General features: G+C 33.6%; 1 protein-coding gene across 1 annotated transcript in view; it reads right to left on the bottom strand.

Annotated features, from left to right (window-relative positions):
• Window positions 1-24,827, bottom strand: part of HCN1 (hyperpolarization activated cyclic nucleotide gated potassium channel 1) — a 641,980-nt gene that overhangs the window by 575,253 nt on the left and 41,900 nt on the right. The window contains exon 2 of the mRNA XM_044657751.1: window positions 1,057-1,480. Within this exon, the coding sequence (XP_044513686.1) occupies window positions 1,057-1,480 (424 nt within the window). The remainder of the gene's footprint in view (window positions 1-1,056; window positions 1,481-24,827) is intronic.

Below are 24,827 nucleotides of genomic sequence, written 5' to 3'. Positions count from 1 at the left end.
CTAGATTGGCTGACTAGAGACAACTTTAGTGGTAAACTATAGTACACAAAGTACAGGTAGAAGAATTCCCTTGATTAAAGGTCAATTTGGAAAAGAAGATAACTCCCTAAGAGAGTACCATATAACTGAAATATTTTATTTATGGTTGGATCTTATTTGCATTGGTGATTTTGTGAGGTAGTCAAACTTATGGGTCAACTGCATATATACAAAAAGACGCTCAGTTCATTTTTATTAGGCAAATACCTCTCCCATCCTTAGTTGATAACCAGCTGCTTGTCAGTACTATTTTATCATCTTCCTAAAAAGTATTAGACCTGGAACCATCAATTCATTGTGCTGTTCAAGCTGGGATTTACATGTAACAATTTCTCTTATGCCTGTCTTATTCTCATTATTGTTAGTTAAAATGATGCATAAACACACCATGGATACGGTTATCTAAAGAACAACAGGAAGGGGAAAAAAAGAATTCCTGCAAACTACTCTAAAACACTAGGCTTTTATAATTAATATGTGAAAATATTTAAAGAAACAAATGTTTGAGTTCATACCTAACTGTCCTTATAGTTTCAGGTGACCTACTACCTTTCTATAGAAGGTCTAATTATTATTACCTTATTTCTTAGAATGAATGAGCTCAGAAAAGTAGTAGTAGATCACCTAAAATAGTTTTCTCATGACTAAGACTTCACAGATGTAAATCTCAATTCATTAATCTTGCCTATGTTTTTAGAAAACCATTATTTAAAATGATTAGAAAACTTTACAAATAGAAAACAAAAAAAATTCTTCTCATATATTTATAGTATTCACTAATTTTACATCCCAGCCAATTCAATTCTCTCTATGGTTCCATTCTTTTTTTTTGTTCCATTCTAATGAAGACCTTTTCCTATATACATTACACTTCAAATATGCTCCATAGATATTTATATCTTTTTTTCCAATTGAAGAATTTCATGACATTCAAAAATACATTTCTCAACAGTTAATTTAAGAGATTTTTTGCTAATTGATGATATAAAAGTTTAAAATAAATATTAGAAGTCTTACCTCTTCCCACTGATGTATATATCTAATTAATCGTGAAAGTCGTAATAATCGTAAGAGACTAAGAATTTTTGTAAATCTCACAATTCGAAGGGCTCTGGCTGTCTTGTAAACTTCTGAGTCCATTCCTTTTTCTACGATGAGAAAAATATAATCCACTGGTATCGATGAGATGAAGTCAACAACAAACCAGCTTTTTAAATAATTCATCTTGATAACTTTAGGGTCTAGGATGATTTCAGAACTGTCTTCATTGACAGTCCCAGTCCTAAAATTCATTATCAAGTCCAACAGGAAAACGGTGTCTGATGCCACATTGAAAATAATCCATGGAGTTGTTGTTTGCTCTGTAAAGAATGTGATGCCAACTGGTATGATGACAAGATTTCCAACCATCATTATAAGCATTATTAAATCCCAGTAAAACCTAAAATAAAAAAATATATATTTATTGTTGTGAAAAGATCTTTATAACAAAAAAACTCTGACAAAGGTCTAATCACTAAAATATACAAGGAGCTAAATCAATTGTACAAAAAATCAAGCCATCTCCCAATCGATAAATGGGCAAGGGACATGAATACGCAATTTTCAGATAAAGAAATCAAAACTATTAATAAGCACATGAGAAAGTGTTCTAAATTTCTAATAATTAGAGAAATGCAAATCAAAACAACACTGAGGTATCACCTCACACCTAGCAGATTGGCTAAAATGAAAGAAGGGGAGAGTAATGAATGCTAGAGGGGATATGGCAAAACTGGGACATTAATGCATTGCTGGTGGAGTTGTGAACTGATCCAGCCATTCTGGATGGCAATTTGGAACTATGTTCAAAGGGCTTTAAAATACTATCTGCCTTTTGATCCAGCCATAGCACTGATTGGATTATACCCCCAAAAAAATAATAAGGAAAAATACTTGTACAAAAATATTTATAACTACACTCTTTGTGTTGGCAAAAAATTGGAAAATAAGAGAATGTCCTTTGATTGGGGAATGGCTGAACAAATTGTGGTATCTGTTGGTGGTGCAATACTATTGTGCTCAAAGGAATAAAGAACTGGAGGAATTCCATGTGAACTGGAATGACCTCCAGGAATTGATGCAGAGTGAAAGGTGCAGAGCCAGAAGAACGATGTACACAAAGACCAATACACTATGGTAAAATAGAATGTAATGGACTTTTGTACTGGCAGCAATGCAAGGATCCAAAGCAAGGCTGAGGGACTTCTAAGAAAGAAAACTAGCCATATACAGAGGAAGAACTTTGGGAGGAGAAACACAGAAGAAAAACAACTGCTTGAACACATGGGCTGTTGGGGATGTTATTGGGGATGTAGACACTAAATGATAACTCTAGTCCAATAATCAATAATATGGAATTAGGTCTTGATCAATGATACGTGTAAAACCCAGTGGAATTATGCATCGGCTAAGGGGGGTTGAGGGTAGGGATTGGGGGAGAGGGAAAGAACATAAAATATATAACTAGGAGAAAATATTCAAAATAAAAAAATAATTTCAAAATATATATATGTTAAATGATATCTCTATGCAACTCAATTTCAAGCCTTATATTTCATTTATTGTTATTCTATAGCTACATTTGATAACTAAATTTGAATATTAATCATTAATTTAAATTGTATTTTATCTTTAAAAAACATAAAAATAGTTTATAGAAAGACTATTAATTAACTCATTAATATTATATAACTGGTATATTGATAACCTAGAGTATTCCCATCCAAAATATTTTTATTAAAATACATATATATTTAGGTAAATACATATACATATATACACACATATATAGTCACACAGATTCATAGATCTGTATCCATCTGTCTCTATATATTGATTTATAGATCTATGTGTATGCCCATATAAACAGCCCAATTTTTAAGTCTATTATGCATTATTTATACTTTATTAAGTCTAGACAATGAAAAAACAATAAATTAAACCATGAGTTAAGGTGATTGATGATTTTGGGGATGTAAATGATCTCATTGAAAATTTATTGAAAAACGCAGAAGCACATTAGAGCTGGTTCCAGCACATCTCTAGCTAGCATTGCAAAAGACTAAAAAGAGACAAGAAAAGCAGGGAAGACCTGAGGTGTTCTACACTTAAAAAGCTAACTACATGAAGCTTTCCAACAAAATAAATTACCTTCAGAATTTGCTCTGAAATATTTTACTTAAGTTAATTACTATCATCAAAGATTATTAAGTAGTAAGCTAGTCCATACCGTAATATAGAAGATTCCTTTTAAATTAAACTGTACAATTAAAATTAACAGAGTTATATTTAGTGAATTTGTCTGAAATTTACAAAGGATTTCCAGAATATTTTCTTTGTTCCCTTGAAATTTCAGCCAATACAAATTCTAATTTTGGTCAGAATGGAAAATATAATTTTTACTTTATTAATATACCTTAAAAATCCAGATCCCTATGGTTTTTATTTTTTCACTCCTTTTTTAATCCTTTTATAAACACCTTCTACCTACTTCTCACATTTAAATGACATTTTTCCTATAAAGAAATTTCTCACTGATATAAAAAGCTGTTAACAACCTACAAATATGGAATTTGATGCGAGAAGAAGTTTTTATTTTTTATTTTATGCTTATAAAATCAGGAACTATATTTTTCTTTAAATGAGTCCTCTTCCAATGTGCATTATCATAAATGTCAATAACCTGGTTAATAAAGATCCATAGTGCTATTACTAAAAGTATAAAATATTGTAATAAATAATATATTTATGTGCTATAAAACAAAAAGAAAATTCCTGAAACAGACATCTTACATACAATGGAAAAAATAAATTTCCATTAAACAAATAATTGGTTAAAGTGAAAACCAACCACTCAACCATGAACAATGTTTGGAATAGTATAATATTGCCAAAAGTTTCCAGCTAATACTATTTGGCCTAATCTGTGTGGAAGATAACAATACATTCAGGAAGCTCACAAACCTTCAATCATGATAAGAATACAAGATAGGAGCAAAAAAAGGTATCTTATCCCTTCCCAGCCTATTTATTGGCATACTGCATACATTCTAAATATCACTGTCAAAACCTTGGAGTTCATTAACACAGGAAATACAAATGCATGATATGAACCATGCATATATTGGCAATTTTAATGAAAAATGTTCTTGGTCTCCTAAATTCATCAGAAAACACCCAGAGAAAAGATTCAATGTAAGTATCATTGAAGCTAATGTATAGATGGAAAGGAAGCATAATCACATTCTAGATGAAGGCTTAAAAGAAAGTAGACTGGCTTTCAGCTAGAGAAAAGAGATGAAAGTCTAGATGAGGAGGGAACTGAAATCAAAGATTTTAATGAATATGAATAAAATCAGTATAAATTCTAATAAATTTATTTTATTGCACTAAGATCAATTAGTGCATCTGTTCTGAGGGCAAATAAGTTCAAAAGTGTTATAAATAGGATGAATAGTACCTCTAAAATAGACTCTTTACCAAACTTCTGAAGAAAAAAATCTCTGTACTTTCCATTTCCTGTTATTGTTGTGGTTGTTTGTTTTTTGTCATTGTTGTTTTCTGATTTCAGTTCCTGATGTACTAGTGTCAGAGAAATAAAGTGTCGCATAGAGTAAAAAAAAAGTAGATTTAAGTTTAGGCTTAGATATCATAGGATCATAGATTTAAAGGTAAAAGAACCTTAAAGATGATCAAGTCCCATCCCTTCATTTTACAAATAATGAAACTAAGGCACAGCACAGATGCACAAACTGAGAATTAAAATGGATCTGACATGCCATATATCCCAACCCCTGTCTTATAGATGAGGAAAGTGAGTGGTCAGCAAGATACCATTTTAGCTAATGTACTTGACTTGCAGTCAGAAAAACTTGAGTTCAAATTCTGTCTCAGATATTTAACAGAGATATGACCTTGTCCAAGGCATTTATCCCCATGGGGCTCGTTTTTCCTCATCTATAAAATAAGTAATTTCTACTGCAAGATATCTAAGGGTTCTTCTTCAGAAGAACCTTTTCTTCTAGCTATGAATATATATTCCTTAGTCCCTATGACTTTCCAAGATTTTTTTTTTGCTAGAATTGCTTGGATTAATTTTTCCTTTCACCATTTCATTCTCCAAATGAAGGCTCCAAAAAGCAGGCACATTTACTGAGATGAGATGATGAACATCAAACAAAGCCTACGAAAACCAGGGAACTGGAAGGAGACTCTGGAGGAGCTTGAAAAGGAATTTAAAAATGAAATAAGACAGATTAAAGAAAAATGATAAAAGGGAAATAGCCTTAAAATCAAAATAGGTCATCTGGAAAGGAAAGCACAGGTATTGAAAGCAAGAATTGACTTGCCAGAAAATGACACACAAAAATTGGAAAAATTGCAGATGATGTTTATTGATAGTTTTAGTTATATACCATTTATTATTTTTAGGAAAGGCCCTTCTATTCCTATACTTTCTAGAGTTTTCAATAAGAATGGGTGTTGTATTTTGTCAAAGGCTTTTTCAGCATCTATTGAGATAATCATGTGATTTTTGTTTGTTAGCTTGTTGATATGGTCAATTATGTAAATGGTTTTCCTAATATTTAACTATCCTTACATTCCTGGTATAAATCCCACCAGTTCATAATGAATAATGCTCTTGATCACTTACTGGAGACTTTGTGCTAGTATTCTATTTAAGATTTTTGCACCTATGTACATTAAGGAGATTGGTCTGTAGTTTTCTTTCATTGTTTTTAGTCAACCTTGCTTTGGGATTAGTACCATATTTGTGTCATAAAAAGAATTTGGTAGAACTCCTTCTTTGCTTATTATGTCAAAAATTTGTATAGTATTGGGATTAGTTGTTCTTTGAAGCTTTGATAGAATTCACTTGTGAATCCATCAGGCCCTGGCAATTTTTTCTTAGGTAGTTCTTTGATGGCTTGTTCAATTTCTTTTTCTGATATAGGATTATATAAATATTCTATTTCTTCTGCTGTTAATCTAGGCAATTTATATTTTTGTAAATATTGATCCATATCACCTAGATCACCATATTTATTGCCACATAATTGGGTAAAATATTTTTAATAATTGCCTTAATTTCCTCTTCACTAGAGGAGAGGCCTCCCTTTTCATTTTTGATATTGTTAATTTGGTTTTCTTCTATCCTTTTTTCATTACATTGACCAATACTTAGCAAATTTTATTTGTTTTTTCAAAGCACAAGCTTCTAGTCTTTTTTATTAATTCAATAGTTCTTTTACTTTCAATTTTATTAATATATCCTTTAATTTTTGTGATCTCTAATTTAGTTTTCATTTGAGGATATCTAGTTTGTTTGATTTTTAGTTTTCTGATTTGCATGCCCAATTCATTGATCTTTATCCTCCCTAATTTGTTCATATATGTGTTTAAAGATATAAATTTCCCCCTAATTACTGCTTTGGCTGTATCTCACATATTTTGATAGGATGTCTCATCATTGTCATTCTCTTCTATGAAAATGTTAATTACTTCTGTGATTTGCCCTAATTGATTTTGGAAAATTATATTTAGTTTCCAATTAGTTTTTGATTTATCTATCCATGTACCCTTACTTATCATTTTTAGTGCATTATGATATGAGAAGTTTGCATTTATTATTTCTGCTCTTTTGCATTTCTTTGCCATGTTTCAATGCCCTAATACATGGTTAATCTTTGTGAATGTACAATGTGCTGCTGATAAGAAGGTGTATTCCTTCACATCTCACAACAAATTATTCCTTCACACAACACATCTCAGTAGCAAGAGTTAGAATGAGAAATACAATTTAAAATCACCCTAGACAATATAAAATACTTAGGAATCTTTCTACCAAAACAAACACAGGAATTATACAAATACAACTACAAAACACTTTCCAAACAAAATTAGATCTAAACAATTAGAAAAACATTGATTGCTCATAGGTAGGACGAGCTAACATAATAAAAATGACCATTCTACCCAAATTAATTTACTTATTTAGTAACATATCTATCAAACTACCAAGGAACTATTTTAATCACATAGAAAAAACTATAACAAAATTCATTTGGAAGAAAAAAGATCAAGAATCAAGGGAAATAATGGAAAAAGTGAAGAAATGTGGCCTAGCAGTACCAGATCTTAAACTATACTATAAAACAATGGTCATCAAAACAATATGGTACTGTCTAAGAGACAGAAGGGAGGATCAGTGGAATAGACTTGGGGAAATGACCTCAGCAAGAAAGTCTATGATAAACCCAAAGACTTCAGCTTTTGGGACAAAAATCCACTATTTGACAAAAACTGCTGGGAAAACTGGAAAACAATATGGGAGAGATTAGGTTTAGATCAACATCTCATATCCTACACCAGTGGTTGCCAAACTTTTTTGGCCTACCGCCCCCTTTCCAGAAAAAATATTACTTATTTCCCTGGAAATTAATTTTTTAAATTTTAATAGCAATTAATAGGAAAGATAAATGCACCTGTGGCAATCACGGCCCATCCTGGATCAGTGCAGCACCCACCAGGGGGCAGTAGCACCCACTTTGGAAATCACTACCCTACACCAAGATAAATTCAGAATGGGTGAATGACTTGAATATAAAGAAGGAAACTATAAGCAAATTAGGCGAACACAGAATAGTATACTTGTCAGATCTATGATAAAGGAAAGATTTTAAAACCAAGAAGAGTTAGAAGAAATTACAAAATGCACAATAAATAATTTTATTCCATTAAATTAAAAAGGTTTTGTACAAACAAAGCAAATGCAACCAAAATTAGAAGGGAAGCAACAAATTGGGGAAAAAATTCTTTATAACAAAAAACTCTGACAAAGGTCTAATTACTCAAATATATAAGGAGCTAAATCAATTGTACAAATAACAAGCCATTCCCCAATTGATAAATGGACAAGGGATATGAATAGGAAATTTTCAGATAAAGAAATCAAAACTATCAATAAGTACATAAGAAAGTGTTCTAAATCTCTAAAAATTAGAGAAATGCAAATTGAAACAACTATGAGGTACCACCTCACCCCTATCAGATTGGCTATCATGACAGCAAAGTAAAATGGTGAATGTTGGAGAGGATGTGGCAAAATTGGGACATTGATACATCACTGGTGTAGTTGTGAATTGTTCCAACCATTCTAGATGGTAATTTGGAACTATTTGCAAAAGGATTTAAAACAATGTCTACCCTTTGATCCAGACATACCACTGGTGGATTTATACCCCCAAATATAAGGAAAAAGACATGTACAAAAATATTTATAGCTGAACTCTTTTAAGTGGCAAAAAACTGGAAAATGAGGGTATGTCCTTCAATTGGGGAATGGCTGAACAATTTTTGGTATCTGCTGGTGATGGAATAGTACTGTTCTCAAAGGAATAATGAACTGGAGGAATTCCATGTGAACTGCAATGACCCCAAGGAACTGATGCAGAGTGAAAGGATCAGAACCAGGAGAACAATGTACACAGGGACTGATACACTGTGGTAAAATCAAATGTAATGGACTCCTGTACTAGCAGCAATACAATGATCAGGACAACTCTGAGGGAAATATGAAAAAGAATGCTATCCACATGTAGAGGAAAAACTATGGCAGTAGAAACACAGAAGAAAAAGAACTTCTTGAACACATGAGTTGTTGAGGATATGATTGGGGATGTAGACTCTAAACAACCACCCCAGTGTAACTAACAACAATATGGAAATAGGTCTTGATTGATGAGATATGTAAAAACCAGTGGAAATGCTCATTGGCTACTAGGAGTGGGGGGGGGGGGGTGGGGGGTGGAGGGAAGAGTAAGAATATGAATCATGTAACCATGAAAAAATATTTTACTATAAAATTTAAAAAAAATTTTAAAAAGAATCTATTGGGCTGCAATTGAGACAAAATAGGCAGGAGTAAAAAACTTGATCTCAGAAATGTTAAAGTAAAAACAGATTTGCTTAATAGAGATAAGAAAGGTAATTACATCTTGATGAAAGACTTATAAATGAGAAGAAATATAAGTACTCTACATATTTACATCAAATGGTACAGCATTCATATTTTTAAAGTAGAAACTAAAGGAGCTTAAGAAGGAAATAGATAGTAAAACCATATTTGTGGGAGACCTCAAACTTCCTCTATGAGAACTAGGTAAATCAAATAAAAAATAAATAAGAAAGAAGTAAGGGAAGGGAAAAAAATGTTAGGAAAATTAAAGATAATAGATATCTGGAGAAAATCGAATAGTGATAAAAAAGAATATATCTTCTTCTCAGAAGCACATGGTATATATACAAAGATTGACCATGTACTAGGTATAAAAACCTCACAAATAAAGGAGAGAAAAGATTACAACTGCAAGCTTTTTAGATCAAAATGTGACAAAAATCATAATAAGGGCTCATGGAGAGGCAAATTTAAAATTAATTAGAAACTAAATAGTCTAATTCTTCAAAACTGGTGGGTCAAAGAACAAATTCTAGAAACAATTAGTGATTTCTTTGAAAAAAATGACAATGATAAGACAACATATCAAAATCTATGGGACAGAGCCAAAGCAGTACTCAGGGCAAATTTTATGTTCCTGAGTGGCTATATCAACAAAATAGGGAGAGAGGAGATCTTAAAAAGCTAGAAAGAAATCAAATCAAAACTGCCCAGATGAAAATTAAAATGGAATTTCTAAAAATCAAAGGAGAAATTAATAAAATTTAAAGTAAAAGAATAATTAAATTAATGAAAAGACTAGAAGCTGGTTCTTTGGGGAAAAAAACAAATAAAATAGATAAAATACTATACTATATATTTCCAACAAACCTCAAGAAGTAATGAAAAAGTTAAACTATATTATGAAGTGGTTTTCATTAAAACAATATAGTACTGGCTAAGAGACAGAAGACTGGATCAGTGGAATAAACTGGGAGTAAATGACCTCAGCAAACTAGTGTTCAATAAACCCAAAGATCCAAGCTTTTGGAACAAGAACTCAAAACTTGACAAAAATGCCGGGGAAACTGGAAAACAATATAAGAAAAATTAGGTTTAGATAAACATCTTACACCCTATTCCAAGATAAATTCAAAATATGTAAATGGATTAAATATAAAGAGTGAAATCATAAATAAATTAGGAGAACATAGAATACTATATTGTCAGATCTATGGGAAAGGAAGGAATTTAAGAACAACCAAGAGATAGAGAACATTATAAGTTGTAAAATGAGTAATTTTGATTATATTAAATTAAAAAGGTACAAACAAAACCAATGCAACCAAAAATTGAAGGGAAGCAACAAACTGGGGAAAAATTATAACAAAAGTCTCTGACAAAGGTCTAGTTTCCCAAATATGTAAGGAACTAAAATTTACAAAAAAAATAAATCAAGCCATTTTCCAATTCAAAAATGTTCAAGGGATATGAATAGGCATTTTTCAGATGAAAAAATCAAAACTATCAATAATTGCATAAAATATTCTAAATCCCTCCTGATTAGAGGAATGCAAATCAAAACAAGTCTAAGGTACCACCTCACACCTAGTAGATTGGCCAATATAACTGAAAAGGAAAATAATGAATGTTGGAAGTGGTGTTACAAAATTGGGACACTAACCCATTGCTGGTGATGTTCTGAATTGATCCAACCATTCTGGAAGACAAATTGGAAAAATGCTTAAAGGGCTTTAAAATAATGCATCCCCTTTCATCCAGCTATACCGCTGTAATCCCAAATAGATAATAAAAATGGCTGTACAAAAATATTTATAACCATTCTCTTTATGTTGGCAAAAATTTGGAAAATGAGGGATTGTCCATCAATTGAGAAATGGCTCAAGAAATTGTGGTATCTGATGATTATGCAATACTATCATGCTGAAAGGAATGATGAACTGGAAAATTTCTATATGAATTGGAAAGACCCCCATGAACTGATGCAGAGTGAAATGAGCAGAACCAGGATAACATTGTACACAGTACCTGAAACATTGTGCAATGATCAATTGTAACAGACTCTGCTGCTAATAGCAATGCAATGATTCAGGGTAATCCTGAGACACTTATGAGAAAGAATGCTATCCACATTGAGAGAAAGAACTATGGGAGCAGAAGAAAAACATGATTTATCACTTTTCTATATAGATATATGATTTAGGTTTTTAGTTTTAAAAGTTTAATATATTGAAAAAATGAATTACATGGAAATTTATTCCATGATTCTAATGAATACTATGGAATAATAAATAGGTATTGAGTGATAATATATGCATAACCCAATGGAATTGCTTGTCAGCTCCAGGAGGGGTGAGGGAAGAAGGGAGGGAGAGAACATGAATAATTTAACCATGGAAAAATATTCTAAATAATTTTTTAAATCCAATGTACACATGAGCAAAAGAGAATTTGCTAGTGATTTTTCAAATAATACAGGTTTTTCTTAAACTTTGAAAAAGGATTAATTCTTTGTTGCATTGCAGAATAGATATTTGAAATGTGATTTAATTTATAAATATCTGAATTGTGCACTCTTCAAGAACACAGGTATTAAGTAATATGAGGGAACTACCCAGTCCATTACTGCAAATAGAGAAACTTAGTTCCTACTTACTTCAGTGAGACAATGGATCACCCTTCAAGGCCTGCACAGCAGATACCTGACCTTTAATCCTGAAAGGTTCTCTGATGCATTTTGTTATGTTTAAATACTTCACTTCCCACATACAGAGATGATTTGTACAATAGGTCTAGTTCTTTGAGAGAAGTACATACTTTTTCTGAGCTTTTCAAAGTACTCTTCTCAGCTGTGAACATCATTTGATCTAATGCTCTATTTTGCCCTCTTTCAAAGAAAAGAAAATGTATCACATATATAGCTTCAAGTCAGAAGCTAGAGAACTCAAATACAGAATTCACCTTTAGACTAACATCCCAAAACAGTACAGAAATTAAAAAGAAAATTGGGATCTAAGTGAAACTTTAAGGGTAGGTCTTCGTGGGGGGAAAAGCATTTGAAACATCTGAAACATGATTCAAAACATTTTCATGACAAAGTTCATTACTAATGTCAAATATTTTCTCAGGTGTAGACCCACTATGCTCTATCCTATACAGATCACATGTGGAATATAGATAGATAGATAGATAGATAGATAGATAGATAGATAGATAGATAGATAGATAGATAGATAGATATCTAATAGTTTAGAACTTAAAAAAACAATTTCAGGGTAATATATTAAACTTTATGAATATGTTTTAGCAGAGGGAAAGCATTTGAATTGACTCTACCATTATTTGAAACACTTACATAATATTTAATGTAAAGTTTACTACAGATATCAAATATTGTCTCATATGTTGTCCCAGTATGCCCATTGTATACAAATACAATGTGAGATAGATAGATAGGTAGATAGATAGATAGATAGATAGATAGATAGATAGATAGATAGATAGATAGATAGATAGATAGAGACATAATCATGAATGTTTGTTGATTCATAAACATCTCTAAAAAGAAAAGCTAGAACCTCTCTAAAGTAGGGAGAATAGCTAGAGAAGAGGTCAGAAACTAGATCAGATGAGGAAAATTCAAAGAAATCTCTGGACAAAAAACATTTAGAGAGAACAAGATTCCAATATGTGGTAACTGTCATATGGAATAACAATAGAATTGTTACTTGGTCCCAGTAGGCAGAACAAAAGAAAGGTATTGAGATATATACTTAGTCTTGATGTAAAGGTTAAAAAAAATTAGCATTATCACAAAATGGAATGGATTTCTTTTGTAAGTAGTGGATTCCCCTCACTAAGAGATTTTCAAGTAAAGAGTAGATGACTATTGATTGGGGACATTCTAGAGAAGATTTTAATTCAGTAAAAAATGGGGCCAGGTGACTTCTAACTTTCCTTACAACTGAGTTTCTGTGATTTATCTGCTTCAACCATCACAGGGATATCTAGGATGTCTAATAAAAAAAAAGATAAATCTTTATGCCTAGTCTAACTTCTGCAAGCTCCACTTTCATTTATTTGTACTTTGGAATATTTGTACCTGGAGAACATCCAAACAACCCAAACTCAATGGATTTAAAGATGAATTCATGAACTTCTGAACCAACTTCTCCTCATGAGTTCTGTCCTGCTGCTCTTCCACATACAATGATTCTTTATAACATTTCATGCCTGAAATAGTAGTCTTCTTTTATTTTTCCTCATTCATTAGTCATATTAAATTATTTCACCAATTCTATCAATTTCTTCTCTGTAATAACTTTTATGATCATCCCTCCTTTCCATTTCCACTATCTTAATTTAAGCTTCAATTATCATAGGATCAAAGCTATAAAGAATATTACTCCAATTCTTTCATTTTAGAAATGAGAAAATGAAGTCCAGTGATTTGCCCAGAGTCACACATAGGGTCAGAAACAGAATTTGACCTTGAAACTTCCTGACTCCATGGCCATAACTCTATCTACTTCGGCTTCATGATATACCCATGCTCAAGCAGCACTGGGTTGCTTGTTCATGATATTTGGTTCTATAACTCTAAGCAACCTAGATAATGGCCTTCCCTTATCATATCAACCAGAATAAATCTCTCCATTTTATAAATTTATGCAGTATAGCACATTTTGATGCCTACCTTATATCCTATATTCTATACTTTTACATATTATGTATACATACATATACAATGGTGCTATCTTTAGAGCCTTATACAATTTTGACAGATTCCCCATCATGCATCAAGTTTCCATGCTCTTGGATGCTACAACTCCAACAAGTTCTACATGGATGGAAGGATCTTGACTAATATAGCCCTGGGAATACATTGTGGTGTTTGCCATTATCAGGCATGGTATGAAAAAAAGCATGTACACTTGGAATCAGAACACCTTATTTGGGTTTTTGTTCTAACACTTATTAAATGTGTGATCATGTTGTCATTGCTTGAAGTTCAGTTTATTAAGATTTAATTTATTGGTATGTCTAAGAGGGAGAGAAAATGAACTTGTGATTTCACTGATTAGGGAGCTCTATACCATTTCAGGGTAGCAACTTCTCTGCCACTTATAAACTTAGAAAGCTGTCTAGAGCAATAGTGCCAAACTAAAAATAAAACAGGTCTCTATAGCCTGCAAATTGACTTAAAATACCACAAATTAACATTATCTATGTTGTATTTTTTATATATGTGTGTATATATATATATAAATTTTTGTCAAACGTTTTCCATTTACAATTTAATCTGTTTCAAGCCACTCAGGGAGTCTTCAGGCTGCATATCTTCATGCCTCTGGAGACAAAGAAGTTAATTGAATTGCCCAGGGTCACACAGCCAACATACATCAGAGGTAGGACTTGATTCCAGGTCTTTCTGGTTCTGATGACACCATATTTTTTTACCATGTATACATGCATGCAACAAGGGATGTAGACTCTAATTCTGCTTCATATCTATGTGAACTTGAATAATTCTCTGCATTCTCCAACCTCAGTTTTCTTGTCTATGAAATAAAGTAGTTAATTAGAGGTCCTGTCTCATTCCAGATTTATCACCACAGAATTATCTAAATGAATCTCCTTATATTACATTGAAAAAACTGATGTCCAGACCAGTTAAGGATCTTACAAAGATCACAGAAGAAAAAGTTGATTTTTTACATTCACCATCTCATTTGATACTCACTACAGAACTATTCTTGTTACAATTCACTCAATAAAGAAAAGAGATGAGTTTAGAAATCAGGTTCACTGATTCCAAAGCCTATGCAATTTTTAAAATTATCAGAATGCTTTTCTAATTATATTTGATAAATTCATTAATTCAGCATGAATATGTCACATTTAACACTAGATTGGCTATGAGAATGAAAAGTCAAAAATGAAATTGACCTTGACTTTAAGTGAGTTTTAATATTTTTTGTGACTAGGAAATCTTTGTCTTTAAGGTAAAGCCTATGAACCTCTGATCAGATTAATGTTAATATGATGTTCATAAAAATAAAGATATAATTTTCCCCCTCTAAGTTCATGGACACCCTTGAATATATTATAGACCTCTTAAGGATCTAGTGAGCCCAAATTAACAACTCTTGTTTAGAAGAAAAGATGTTGATTTCTGTTTAAGAGATGTTTAATTTTAGATGCCTGTGGAACATTCAAGTGAAGCTGTCCAGTTGGCAGCTGGTATTATAGGACAAGTGAAAAGGCTAAATAATGCAGAGTATTAAAATAACATGCCTAGGGTCTATAACTGAACCCACAAAAGACAATGATATTCCTAAGAAGTGAGAAGAAAATAGGCCTGTGATAGAGGTCCAAGGTACACTCATGCCAAGGGGATGAAGAATGGGTCATGCTTCAGCAAGAAAAACTAAAAATAACCTGCCAGAAAAAAAGAAAAAAGAGAGCAGTTTTGAAAATGGAATATTGGTTACAAAAGCCTATTTATTTCCTTCTCAAATGTTCATCAAAGATGCCATCAATGCATGTGTGGCTTATTCTCATAATGAATTTATATAAAAATAAATGATTATATGAATTGTTGAGTAAACTATAAAAAAAGAAAATCTGTGTTAAAAAAAAAACAATTTGTTTCTGGTTACTTTTACATAAAGGATGAAATGAACTATCAGATCCTTTATTTCCCCCTCCAATATGATATTCTTTCATTCACATTTAGCTCCAACTTTCTTTCATCTTTTGGAGATACACACACACACACACACACACACACACACACATCATTTATTTATTTAATTTGGGGGTATAGATTTATTCGTATGTAAGATTGGCATGATTCTATTCCTCTCTTAGTTTTTCTACCTTTTGCTTTGGAACAAATAATTCACATTTAGTTTATTAATACTTAAATTTCATTATAAAGGGCATAAAACTCATATGATTCTTAGCATTCTCTGCTCCCCTAACTGTCATTCTGGTTCTATCACTGAATAAGCAAAAGTGGGCTACATGACTAAGAAAAAAAATAATTTTCATTTAGTTATGAGGTGCATTTAAGAGAAATTTTCACTGGTATATTAGTTTCTTTATATTAATCATTTTAGAAATGCTCTCTGATTTACTTAAAATCTATTTCTCTGCTAAAATAATATTTTGAAAATGAAACTATTAAATGAGGTTATTTTTATTAGTATTAGACCATAGTATTAACTGACTATAGAGAAAAATTCCCCCATCTCTCTTTTCAAGTCAATTTTTTTTCTCATCCTCCATCTTCTTTTGCCTTTCTGTAGTATTGGTATGGTATTGGCCACCCTTTTCTTAAAATTCCTCCCTTGCCTTTTGTAACACTGCACTCTCCTGGTTTCTTCCTACATCACTGACCTTGTTGTTTCCTTTGCCAAATTTTCTTCCTTCTGGCCACTAATTCTGAACATTCCTCAAGGCTTAGTCTTTGGCCATCTGTTCTATTTCTACCCTCTTTCCCTTGGGGAACTAATCCTGTCTCACAGCTTCATCTATCACTTATATGTGGACGACTTTCAAATCTATATCACCAGCCCTGACCTCTTATCTATAACTCTCCACAGGACATCCTCACTTGGATATCCCACTGTCACCTCAAACTCTTCTGCTACAATAATATTGTGCAAGAGAAATTGTATTCCTGTTCCTATTAAAATGAGCTATTTTTAAAAATTGATATTTGGCCAAATTATTGATTGAATCTCTGAGGGGGAAAAGAGTATACCTATACTCCATCTGATTCCTCCCTCCTGCCTAAGACTAAATTCATTATCTTTCCAAGGAAACCTCTCAACTTCTCTATTTCTATAATCATACCACCATCATTTTCTCAATCATCTGAGAAACATCTTTGACCCTTCTTTGACTCAATTCTGGTGTCTTTGTTCCCACAGAAATCAGGGTCACCACTTGCTTTCTGACTTTTGCCTTTTTATGAGCAGCCTCATCTGGACACAGCCAGCAGGCATCTGAACACAGAGCAGGAAGCAAAATGCCTCTATTTTCCATTAAAATAAATTCAAATGGAGGAGCTGGATGGGTAAGTGGATTGAGAGTCAGGACTCAAGACCGGAGGTCCTAGGTTCAAATCTGACCTAAGACACTTCCCAGCTATATGACCCTGGGCAAGTCACTTAACTCCCATTGCCTACCCCTTACCACTTTTCTGCTTTGGAACCAATACATAGTATTGATTATAGTGTAGAAGGTAAGGGTTTAAAAAAAAGAAATTCAATATAAGAGCTTTACTTGCTAAATAAGTCCCTAAAATTTAAATCACTTCTTTCTAGTCCACCTGTCTGCTTCTGTAAAACCACAGATAACTTGAACTCATCCTCAATGGAATCTCCCTATTCATTTTAGTCTGAATTTGCTAGTGGAAAAATATATTTGTGAATTTGGTAAGATTTGCTCATTAAAAGAAATATTTCCTAACAGTGGAGGAAATAACTGAGAAGAGCAGAGTGTTCATAATGAGTAGTCACCAAGTAGTACTTTCCTTTCAATTCAATTCTTTGCAAAAATTAATAAGCATTTTTATTAGTATGCTGTGCTCTAGAGATACAAAAACGAAAGTCCAAGCCCTCAGGGGGCCTTGCATAGGAAGAAGGAGAAGTGGGAAGGCTGCTACATAACAGGATCACAGATCAGTAAATGCAGAATGAATGAATACACACTCGCATCCACACACATGCCAAAGTGGTGTGAATTGGGAGGAGGAGGAGGAGACAATAAAAACTAGAGAATTAAGAAAAGGATTTCAGTAGGGAAGGGACTATATAAAGGACTGCTAATATCCAACCCAAAACTAAGACAAGTATATAACTGATTCTCCTCCACAATGTTAGCAAAGGTTGTCAGTTTCTGAAAGGATAGCTAGGCTCTCTCAATTCAATTCAATGCACATTTATCAAATGACTATATGGGGGTGAGTATTGATGGTGTGGGATGTGTTTATCAGGACCCCCACCTGTTAGTTATCAGTGTTGTGTGCAGATGCAAAGCATGGAATCCCTGCAAAGGGTGAGGCTATCCTGAGTGAGGCTATCCCTGTACCTTTGCAGGGATTCCATGCTTTGCATCTGCACACAACATCAGTGGGCCAGAGCAGCTAAACATTCACCCACCACCCCAAGGCAGACCTATGAGGGAATAAATTCGAAGAGGTTACCAAACTGGCAAAGCTATAAGTGGAGATGATGAAGGAAGGTATTGGGGTTCAGTTGTGATTCTAGTGGGTTGGATCCAACCCTCAGTGCCAGAAATACTGAGACAAGCCTCCCCATTCCTAAGTTCTAGTAGCTTTGCCCTTCAAGATGGTGTTTGGTATCAGTCTTCTCCTCAGCCACAAGATCAGTCTTCTTCCCCTCAAAGTAACAGCCCCAAGCTACCACTAATAAACTAATAAAGATTTATTTTAAGGATAAGGGAATTCAGGATAATAGGGTAAGTGTTATTTGTGGATTTAGAGGAAGGAGGGAATAGGGATCACTTCTCTATCAACTATGAACCCCACAACAAGAGAGAAGTTCTGGTATCTTCTGGAGCTTGGACTCAGAAACTGACTCCCCCTCTCCTCACAATATCCTATCCTTAACACTAGCTAACAAACAGGGGAATAACTGAAAGGAAGGAGTACAAGTTGGATCAAGAAAGGGTCCCCCAAGGGCCCACTCCCACTGCAGCCTGGGCACGAAGGCCAATTATGGAGCACAACTCTTTCAGTATCTTCTTTGTTGGCAAATGAAGTCAGTAGAAAGGTTTTGCTGTTGAAATCTCCAGATTGTCCCTGACTTTGGGGTTCAGAAGAGCTAAATTCCTGTCCAGATCCTCCTGGCCACCCACAACCATCCACCCCAAGCCCACCCGAGAGCTTGAATGTCTTCTCCCATAAATGGCAGTTGGCAGTTTAGAATCTTCAGAATCTTCACCAAACTCCCTCCTTCACCGGCCCCTCCCAAACGGAACCTCCTCTAGGTTCCATGAGGCCAGCTTCAACTCCACTTGCCTGCTCTCCTTTGCAAAACACAGTCCACACTGTTACATAACTAAATTCAATTAGGTTTGGTGAACACTGGAGAAAAATAATGGAATATCCAACACACAGTCCTGCTCTAGAGAAACTTACACTATAATAAGGAAGGAATGAACAAGACAAGTGATAACTATCATACAAGTTAGAATATGAAAGACTTAAGGATGAAAACATAGTGTATAGCTAAAAGAAGAGATGGATTAGAGAAGATGGAAATAGTTATATTTTAATGAAAATAATGTGTTGAAAGGTAGTGTACATAGAGGTAGTAGGTAAAATAGAAGATTACTTTGGCCATATAAAAAAGGATAATTTGAATTAAGGCTACAAAGGGAGGTTGAATCTAACATGTGGAAAGTTTTGATTACAAGGTTGAGTTTCTATTTTATTCAGCAACCAATAGGGACCACTTAAAATTTTTTGATCAAGAGAGAAATAATATCAGGCTTGTGAATTAGAAAGATTACTTTGACATTGGTATGAAAGATGGATCAAGAAGAGACAGACTAAAGGCCAAGAAATAAGTGATGAATCTATAGCAATAGTCCAGGTGAGAAATAATGAAGTATACAATTAGGCTTATGGCTCCTTAAATGGAAAGGTAAGGCCTAGATGTAACATACAGAATGGGTAGAATGGCAAAGAAAGGATTGGTAACTTATTAAATATTGAAGACAGGGAAATGAGAGGTTTAAAATCTGTATGACTAGAAGTATGGTTATAGAATTGTCAGGAAAAGGGAACCTAAAAGAATGAACAGGTATGGGGGCAAAAATTAGGAGTGCTATTTTAATGCACTGAGTATGAGGTGATAGTTGATTTGAATAAGCCAGGTGAAGATATCCACAGGAACAGTTAGAAATATGAAATAGGAATTCAAAATATTGGTTGCAGAAGAGATTTAAAACTAAGAGTCATTTTCATAAAAGCAATCATTGAATCCATTGCCATCCATTAGCTCATCAAAAGTGAAGGGGGCTTTGGATAGTGTTTGGAAAAGCCTGAATTTAGGAAGACAAGAAAAAGTATCTAGTGAAGGAGAAGGAATAATTTGAGAAGCGGGAAATATAGAACAGCAAAATCCCAAAATAAAAAAGGGGATGGGCCAAAGAACCATGTGTTGCAAAGAGATTAAAGGAAATGAGAAAAGGAACAAAAGCACCACTGGATTTAGTAATAAGGAAGTTTGTTGACTAAGAAGAAAGTTGTGTAGTAGAGTATCTAGGGGAAGATGTCATATAACAAGATAAGTTTCAGAGAAGTGAGGCAATGATTAAAGATTAATTAACTTTAGAAATAAAAATTGAAAAGGATTATAGGACAATAATTTGAGGAGTTAATAAGTTTAAGGGTTTTTAAAGTTTTAGGAAATGGGAAGCATAAAATATCTCTAAACAGAGAGGAAACTGAATCAAGAACAAAATGATGATCATGAGAAAGAAGGAATGATTGAATAATGTCATGAAAAATCCACCTCTGACCCAGAATTCAAACCTCATCCTGAAATTTTGGCCTTCTTGCCTTCCACCTGCACCTTTGGCTTTCTGTTTGTTGATCATTAATGCTCATTTTGTTCTGACCTTATTCCTGACAATCTTCAGACTTCCCAACTTCTGGACTCAAGCTTTCCTCTGACATGAAAATGAAGCTTGTACTCTGGCATCTTGAGCTATTGAGATGGTGAGCATTCACCATTATATTACCCAGACACAGGCTCATTCACCACTTCCCAGACATTTCCATATCATACAAACATGCGTGTGCTCTCTTTCTCTATTCCTTTGCAACTCTGATATGGGAAATAATAAGCAAATAAACACTAACAGTCCTAGAGACGAAGTGCGAATCAATTTTCTTCTTATTTCAATTATTATTCCATCCAAAACATTCTTCTCTGATCAACACAACCCTTTTTATCTATTAGTAACTGATTACTAAATTATTCATTTATTAATACATTCAAGGATACAGAGAAAATGGAATTGATGCCATGGGCAGAGGGCATAGCCTTAGCAAAGAATCAAGCCTCCTCATTTTCTGAGTCTGGATGGAAGAAAAGCTAAAAATGGAGAAAAAGAGAGAGCTATCAAGATGTAAATAAGTAGAATTGAAGATATCTACATTTTACAACTTCTACCTTTCTTTTTTTTTGGTTAGATATTTTTATGGTTATTTTTTATTGTTAAGAAAAAATTTTTCCATGGTTACATGATTCATGTTCTTACTCTCTCTCCACACACACACACACACACACACACACACACACACACACACACACACACATAGTTGATGCATATTTCCACTAGTTTCTTCATGTATTATCGATCAAGGCCTATTTCCATATTATTGATAATTGTTCTAGGGTGGTCATTAAGAGTCTACATCCCAAATCGTGTCCGCATCAACCCATGTGTTCAAGCAGTTGTTTTTCTTCTGTGTTTCTACTCCTGCAGTTTTTTCTCTGAATGTGGGTAGCGTTCCATTCCCTAAATCCCTCAGAATTATCCTGGGTCACTGTATTGTTGCTAGTACAGAAGTCCATTACGTTCAATTTTACCACAGTGTATCAGTCTCTGTGTACAATGTTCTCCTGGTTCAGCTCCTTTTGCTCTGCATCAATTCCTGGAGGTCTTTCCACTTCACATGGAATTCCTCCAGTTCATTATTCCTTTTAGCACAATAGTACTCCATCACCAAAAGATACCACAATTTGTTCAGCCATTCCCCAACTGAAGGGCATCCCCTCATTTTCCAGTTTTTTGCCACCACAAAGAACACAGCTATAAATATTTTTGTACATGTCTTTTTCCCTATGATCTCTTTGGGGTACAAACTCAGCAATGGTATGGCTGGATCAAAGGGCAGGCATTCTTTTATAGCTCTTTGGGCATGCTCTGGTTTCTCCTCAGATTGTATAAATCTTTTGCCTTTAACCTCTACCTTTCCAGAAAAGAAGAATAGACTTTTGGGTATGAGAAGAGTTAGAAAAGTTAGGGATAGGTGATATGTTTAATATGTTAGAAATATAGTTCAAAATTATTTCTTCAATTTAAAAACTCCATAATTTTGCAGATATTTGACATAATTCAACTTCCTGAGGTGAAAAAGATCATTTATTAGTGACCAGCTTTTGGCTTTGTGTTAGAATGGTCAGTCCATGCCAGCACTCAAGGTCTTTCCAAGTTTACTGAGTTTTATCAGAGTTTATTCTCCACTAGCACAACTCTTGAGAACCCAGAGTCATGTCAGAAGACTTAAATATACAAGAGAATAAAAAGATATGAATAAAAGGTTTGCCATGCTGTAGTGTGGGCTCAGGAAGGTTAGGTCATATGAATATATAGTGGGCCCAGGTAGCATAATTTTGTATTTTCCTCTATTAACACTTGGTAATTTTCAAGACCTTGGATTTAAAAATTAATATAATTATCTCTGTTTGTTCTCTATGATAATTTTTACTTTGTGGACACTGCCACCCTATTCCAACAGCCTTCCTCTCCAAAAATATAAAAGCATATTTACCTTTCCACCCTTGGCATATTTATAAAATTGTATGGCTACTTAAACATTCAGGTGCCTGAGCTAGATTACAGACTAGTAATCACAAAGAGCAGATAGTAGGCTGAAGTAGATATGGGTCATTGGTAGTGGTAGTGAAGATAAGTTGCAGTGGCTTTAGGATAAGCAGGATAATGAGAAAGGCAACTCCCAGAAGACCTGTCTCAACATCATAGAGCAAGTGCTGCTATCAGGTCTGACGAACCAAGAGTTTTACACTTCATCCTGCATTGGCAATGAGATCTGAGCTGACTGGGTGTACTTTAATTGAATTAGCAGTGAAATGATATTTACAGCTAGAGGGATGTGGAATTTGCACAGAAGTACCTTCTTACTAAAGTATCATTGTGGTATAATTCGTGACTCAAGATCTCAGATGTTGTTAGCAAAAAATAAACCAGATCAAAAGCCTAAATATTTAAGAGGAGTCACATACAATTTTAAAATTATGCTAAACTTGGTAAAGTGAGTGTATATGTGGGTGTAGAGGTGAAAAAGGAGAATACTTTTATCCCAGCTTTCAAGGGGTGAAAATAGCCACAAAGAATAAATGGAAATAATGCTAGCATCCTGGGCAAGTCAATTGACCTTTACTGACTAAAAAGAAAACATCTCAATTTGAAGTATAATAGGAGTTTTAAAAAGAGGACCATAAAAATCCAATGAACAATAGTATTATAGCTAGTATAAGTTTTTAAGGGCCACTTATGTTAAACTATTTTGATAATTTTAAGTATATTTTACAATTATTATACCATTATATTACAGTCATAATGTATTGCTCTAGCCTTATCTCCAACTACTGGGGATTGTTAAATCTCTTCTCCAACCAGGCTGATCTTTCTACCTGAGAGAAGAAAAAAAAATGATTGCCCATGCTGTTGTTCATGCTGTTCCTTTTTTCTCTACTTTCTTTATTTCTATCATTCCAAATTCTAACTTAACTATCCTGTAACAGTCAGAGCATGTCCTCCTCCCATGAGGTCTTCCCCAGGGATTCCAATGCAAAATGAACTTTTCCTCTTCTAAATTACTACTTATATGAGGTAATTCATTATATGAGGTAATCATAGAATCTTAGAAATTAGAGGTCATAGGCACCTAAGGCATCATCAAGTCCAATCCTTTAAAGATGAGGAAAATGAGGTCTAAACATGATGTCACTTAGGCAACTTTACATGTTTCTTCCACAGCATATACCCTGCTTTTGCTATCTCATAGTCTAGAATCCTTCTACCACACATTGTCAGTTCCCAACTAATTTGGCAATTCAGTAGCAGTTTTGATTTTTACTTACTTAACCTTTGGCACGTGTATAATTTGTCTTTCCAATTAGAATATAAAGTCTTTAGAGGCAATGAGGTAGATCAATGGACTGAAAGCCAGTTCCAGGGTTTGAAAATCATTGTCCAAATCTGGCCTCAGATACTTCCCAGCTGTATGACCCTGAGCAAGTCACTTAACCCTCTTTGCCTAGCCCTTATCTTTCTTCTGCCTTGGAACCAATACACAGTATTGTTTCTAAGGAAAAGGTTAAAAAAAAAAGAATGTAAGGTCTTCAAAGAAAAAACTGTATTTTCTCTTTCTCTGTGTCTTAGAATAAGGCCCAACATAGTTCTATGCCTAGAACTCTAACTAAATGCTTGTTGAATAGATGACTAGCATAACTGTGTTTAAATTGAGATTAAGTAAAATATACGATATTTTATCTTTGACTGATTACAAAATGAATTTTCAAGTCTTGAAAGCAAAATGAGAAACTAAAAAAATGATAAATGACTGCATCTCTTGTTTTCAAGTCAAGGTGGTTAGCAATGATCTAGTTGAAAGCCAAAAGAATATTATTTTGCCATTTTCAATAAGTGATAAAAAGAGAGAAAGAAAATATAAAGAAAATTCCCAGTGATTCTTCATTAATTTTAAATGTTTTCTCCAAGATATGATTTCGTTAGTAGTAATATTCTCTCCATACCTGCATATCATAACCCATTTAACAGTTAGATGTTTTTTAAGGATTACTATGGTTGCTATTGATGAATCAGTCAGTCTTGTGACAGGTCTCTCCAAATTTAGACAGGTTGGTCTCTGGAAAATAGACCAACAGTCTGTCACCAACTACATAATAAACTTCAGAGAAGATAAAATTAATAT

The sequence above is a fragment of the Gracilinanus agilis genome, chromosome 1 (genome assembly GCF_016433145.1).
Source record: "Gracilinanus agilis isolate LMUSP501 chromosome 1, AgileGrace, whole genome shotgun sequence".
NCBI lineage: Eukaryota > Metazoa > Chordata > Mammalia > Didelphimorphia > Didelphidae > Gracilinanus > Gracilinanus agilis.
The sequence above is the reverse complement of the archived record's forward strand: the minus strand, read 5'-3'. Positions and strand labels throughout refer to the sequence as shown.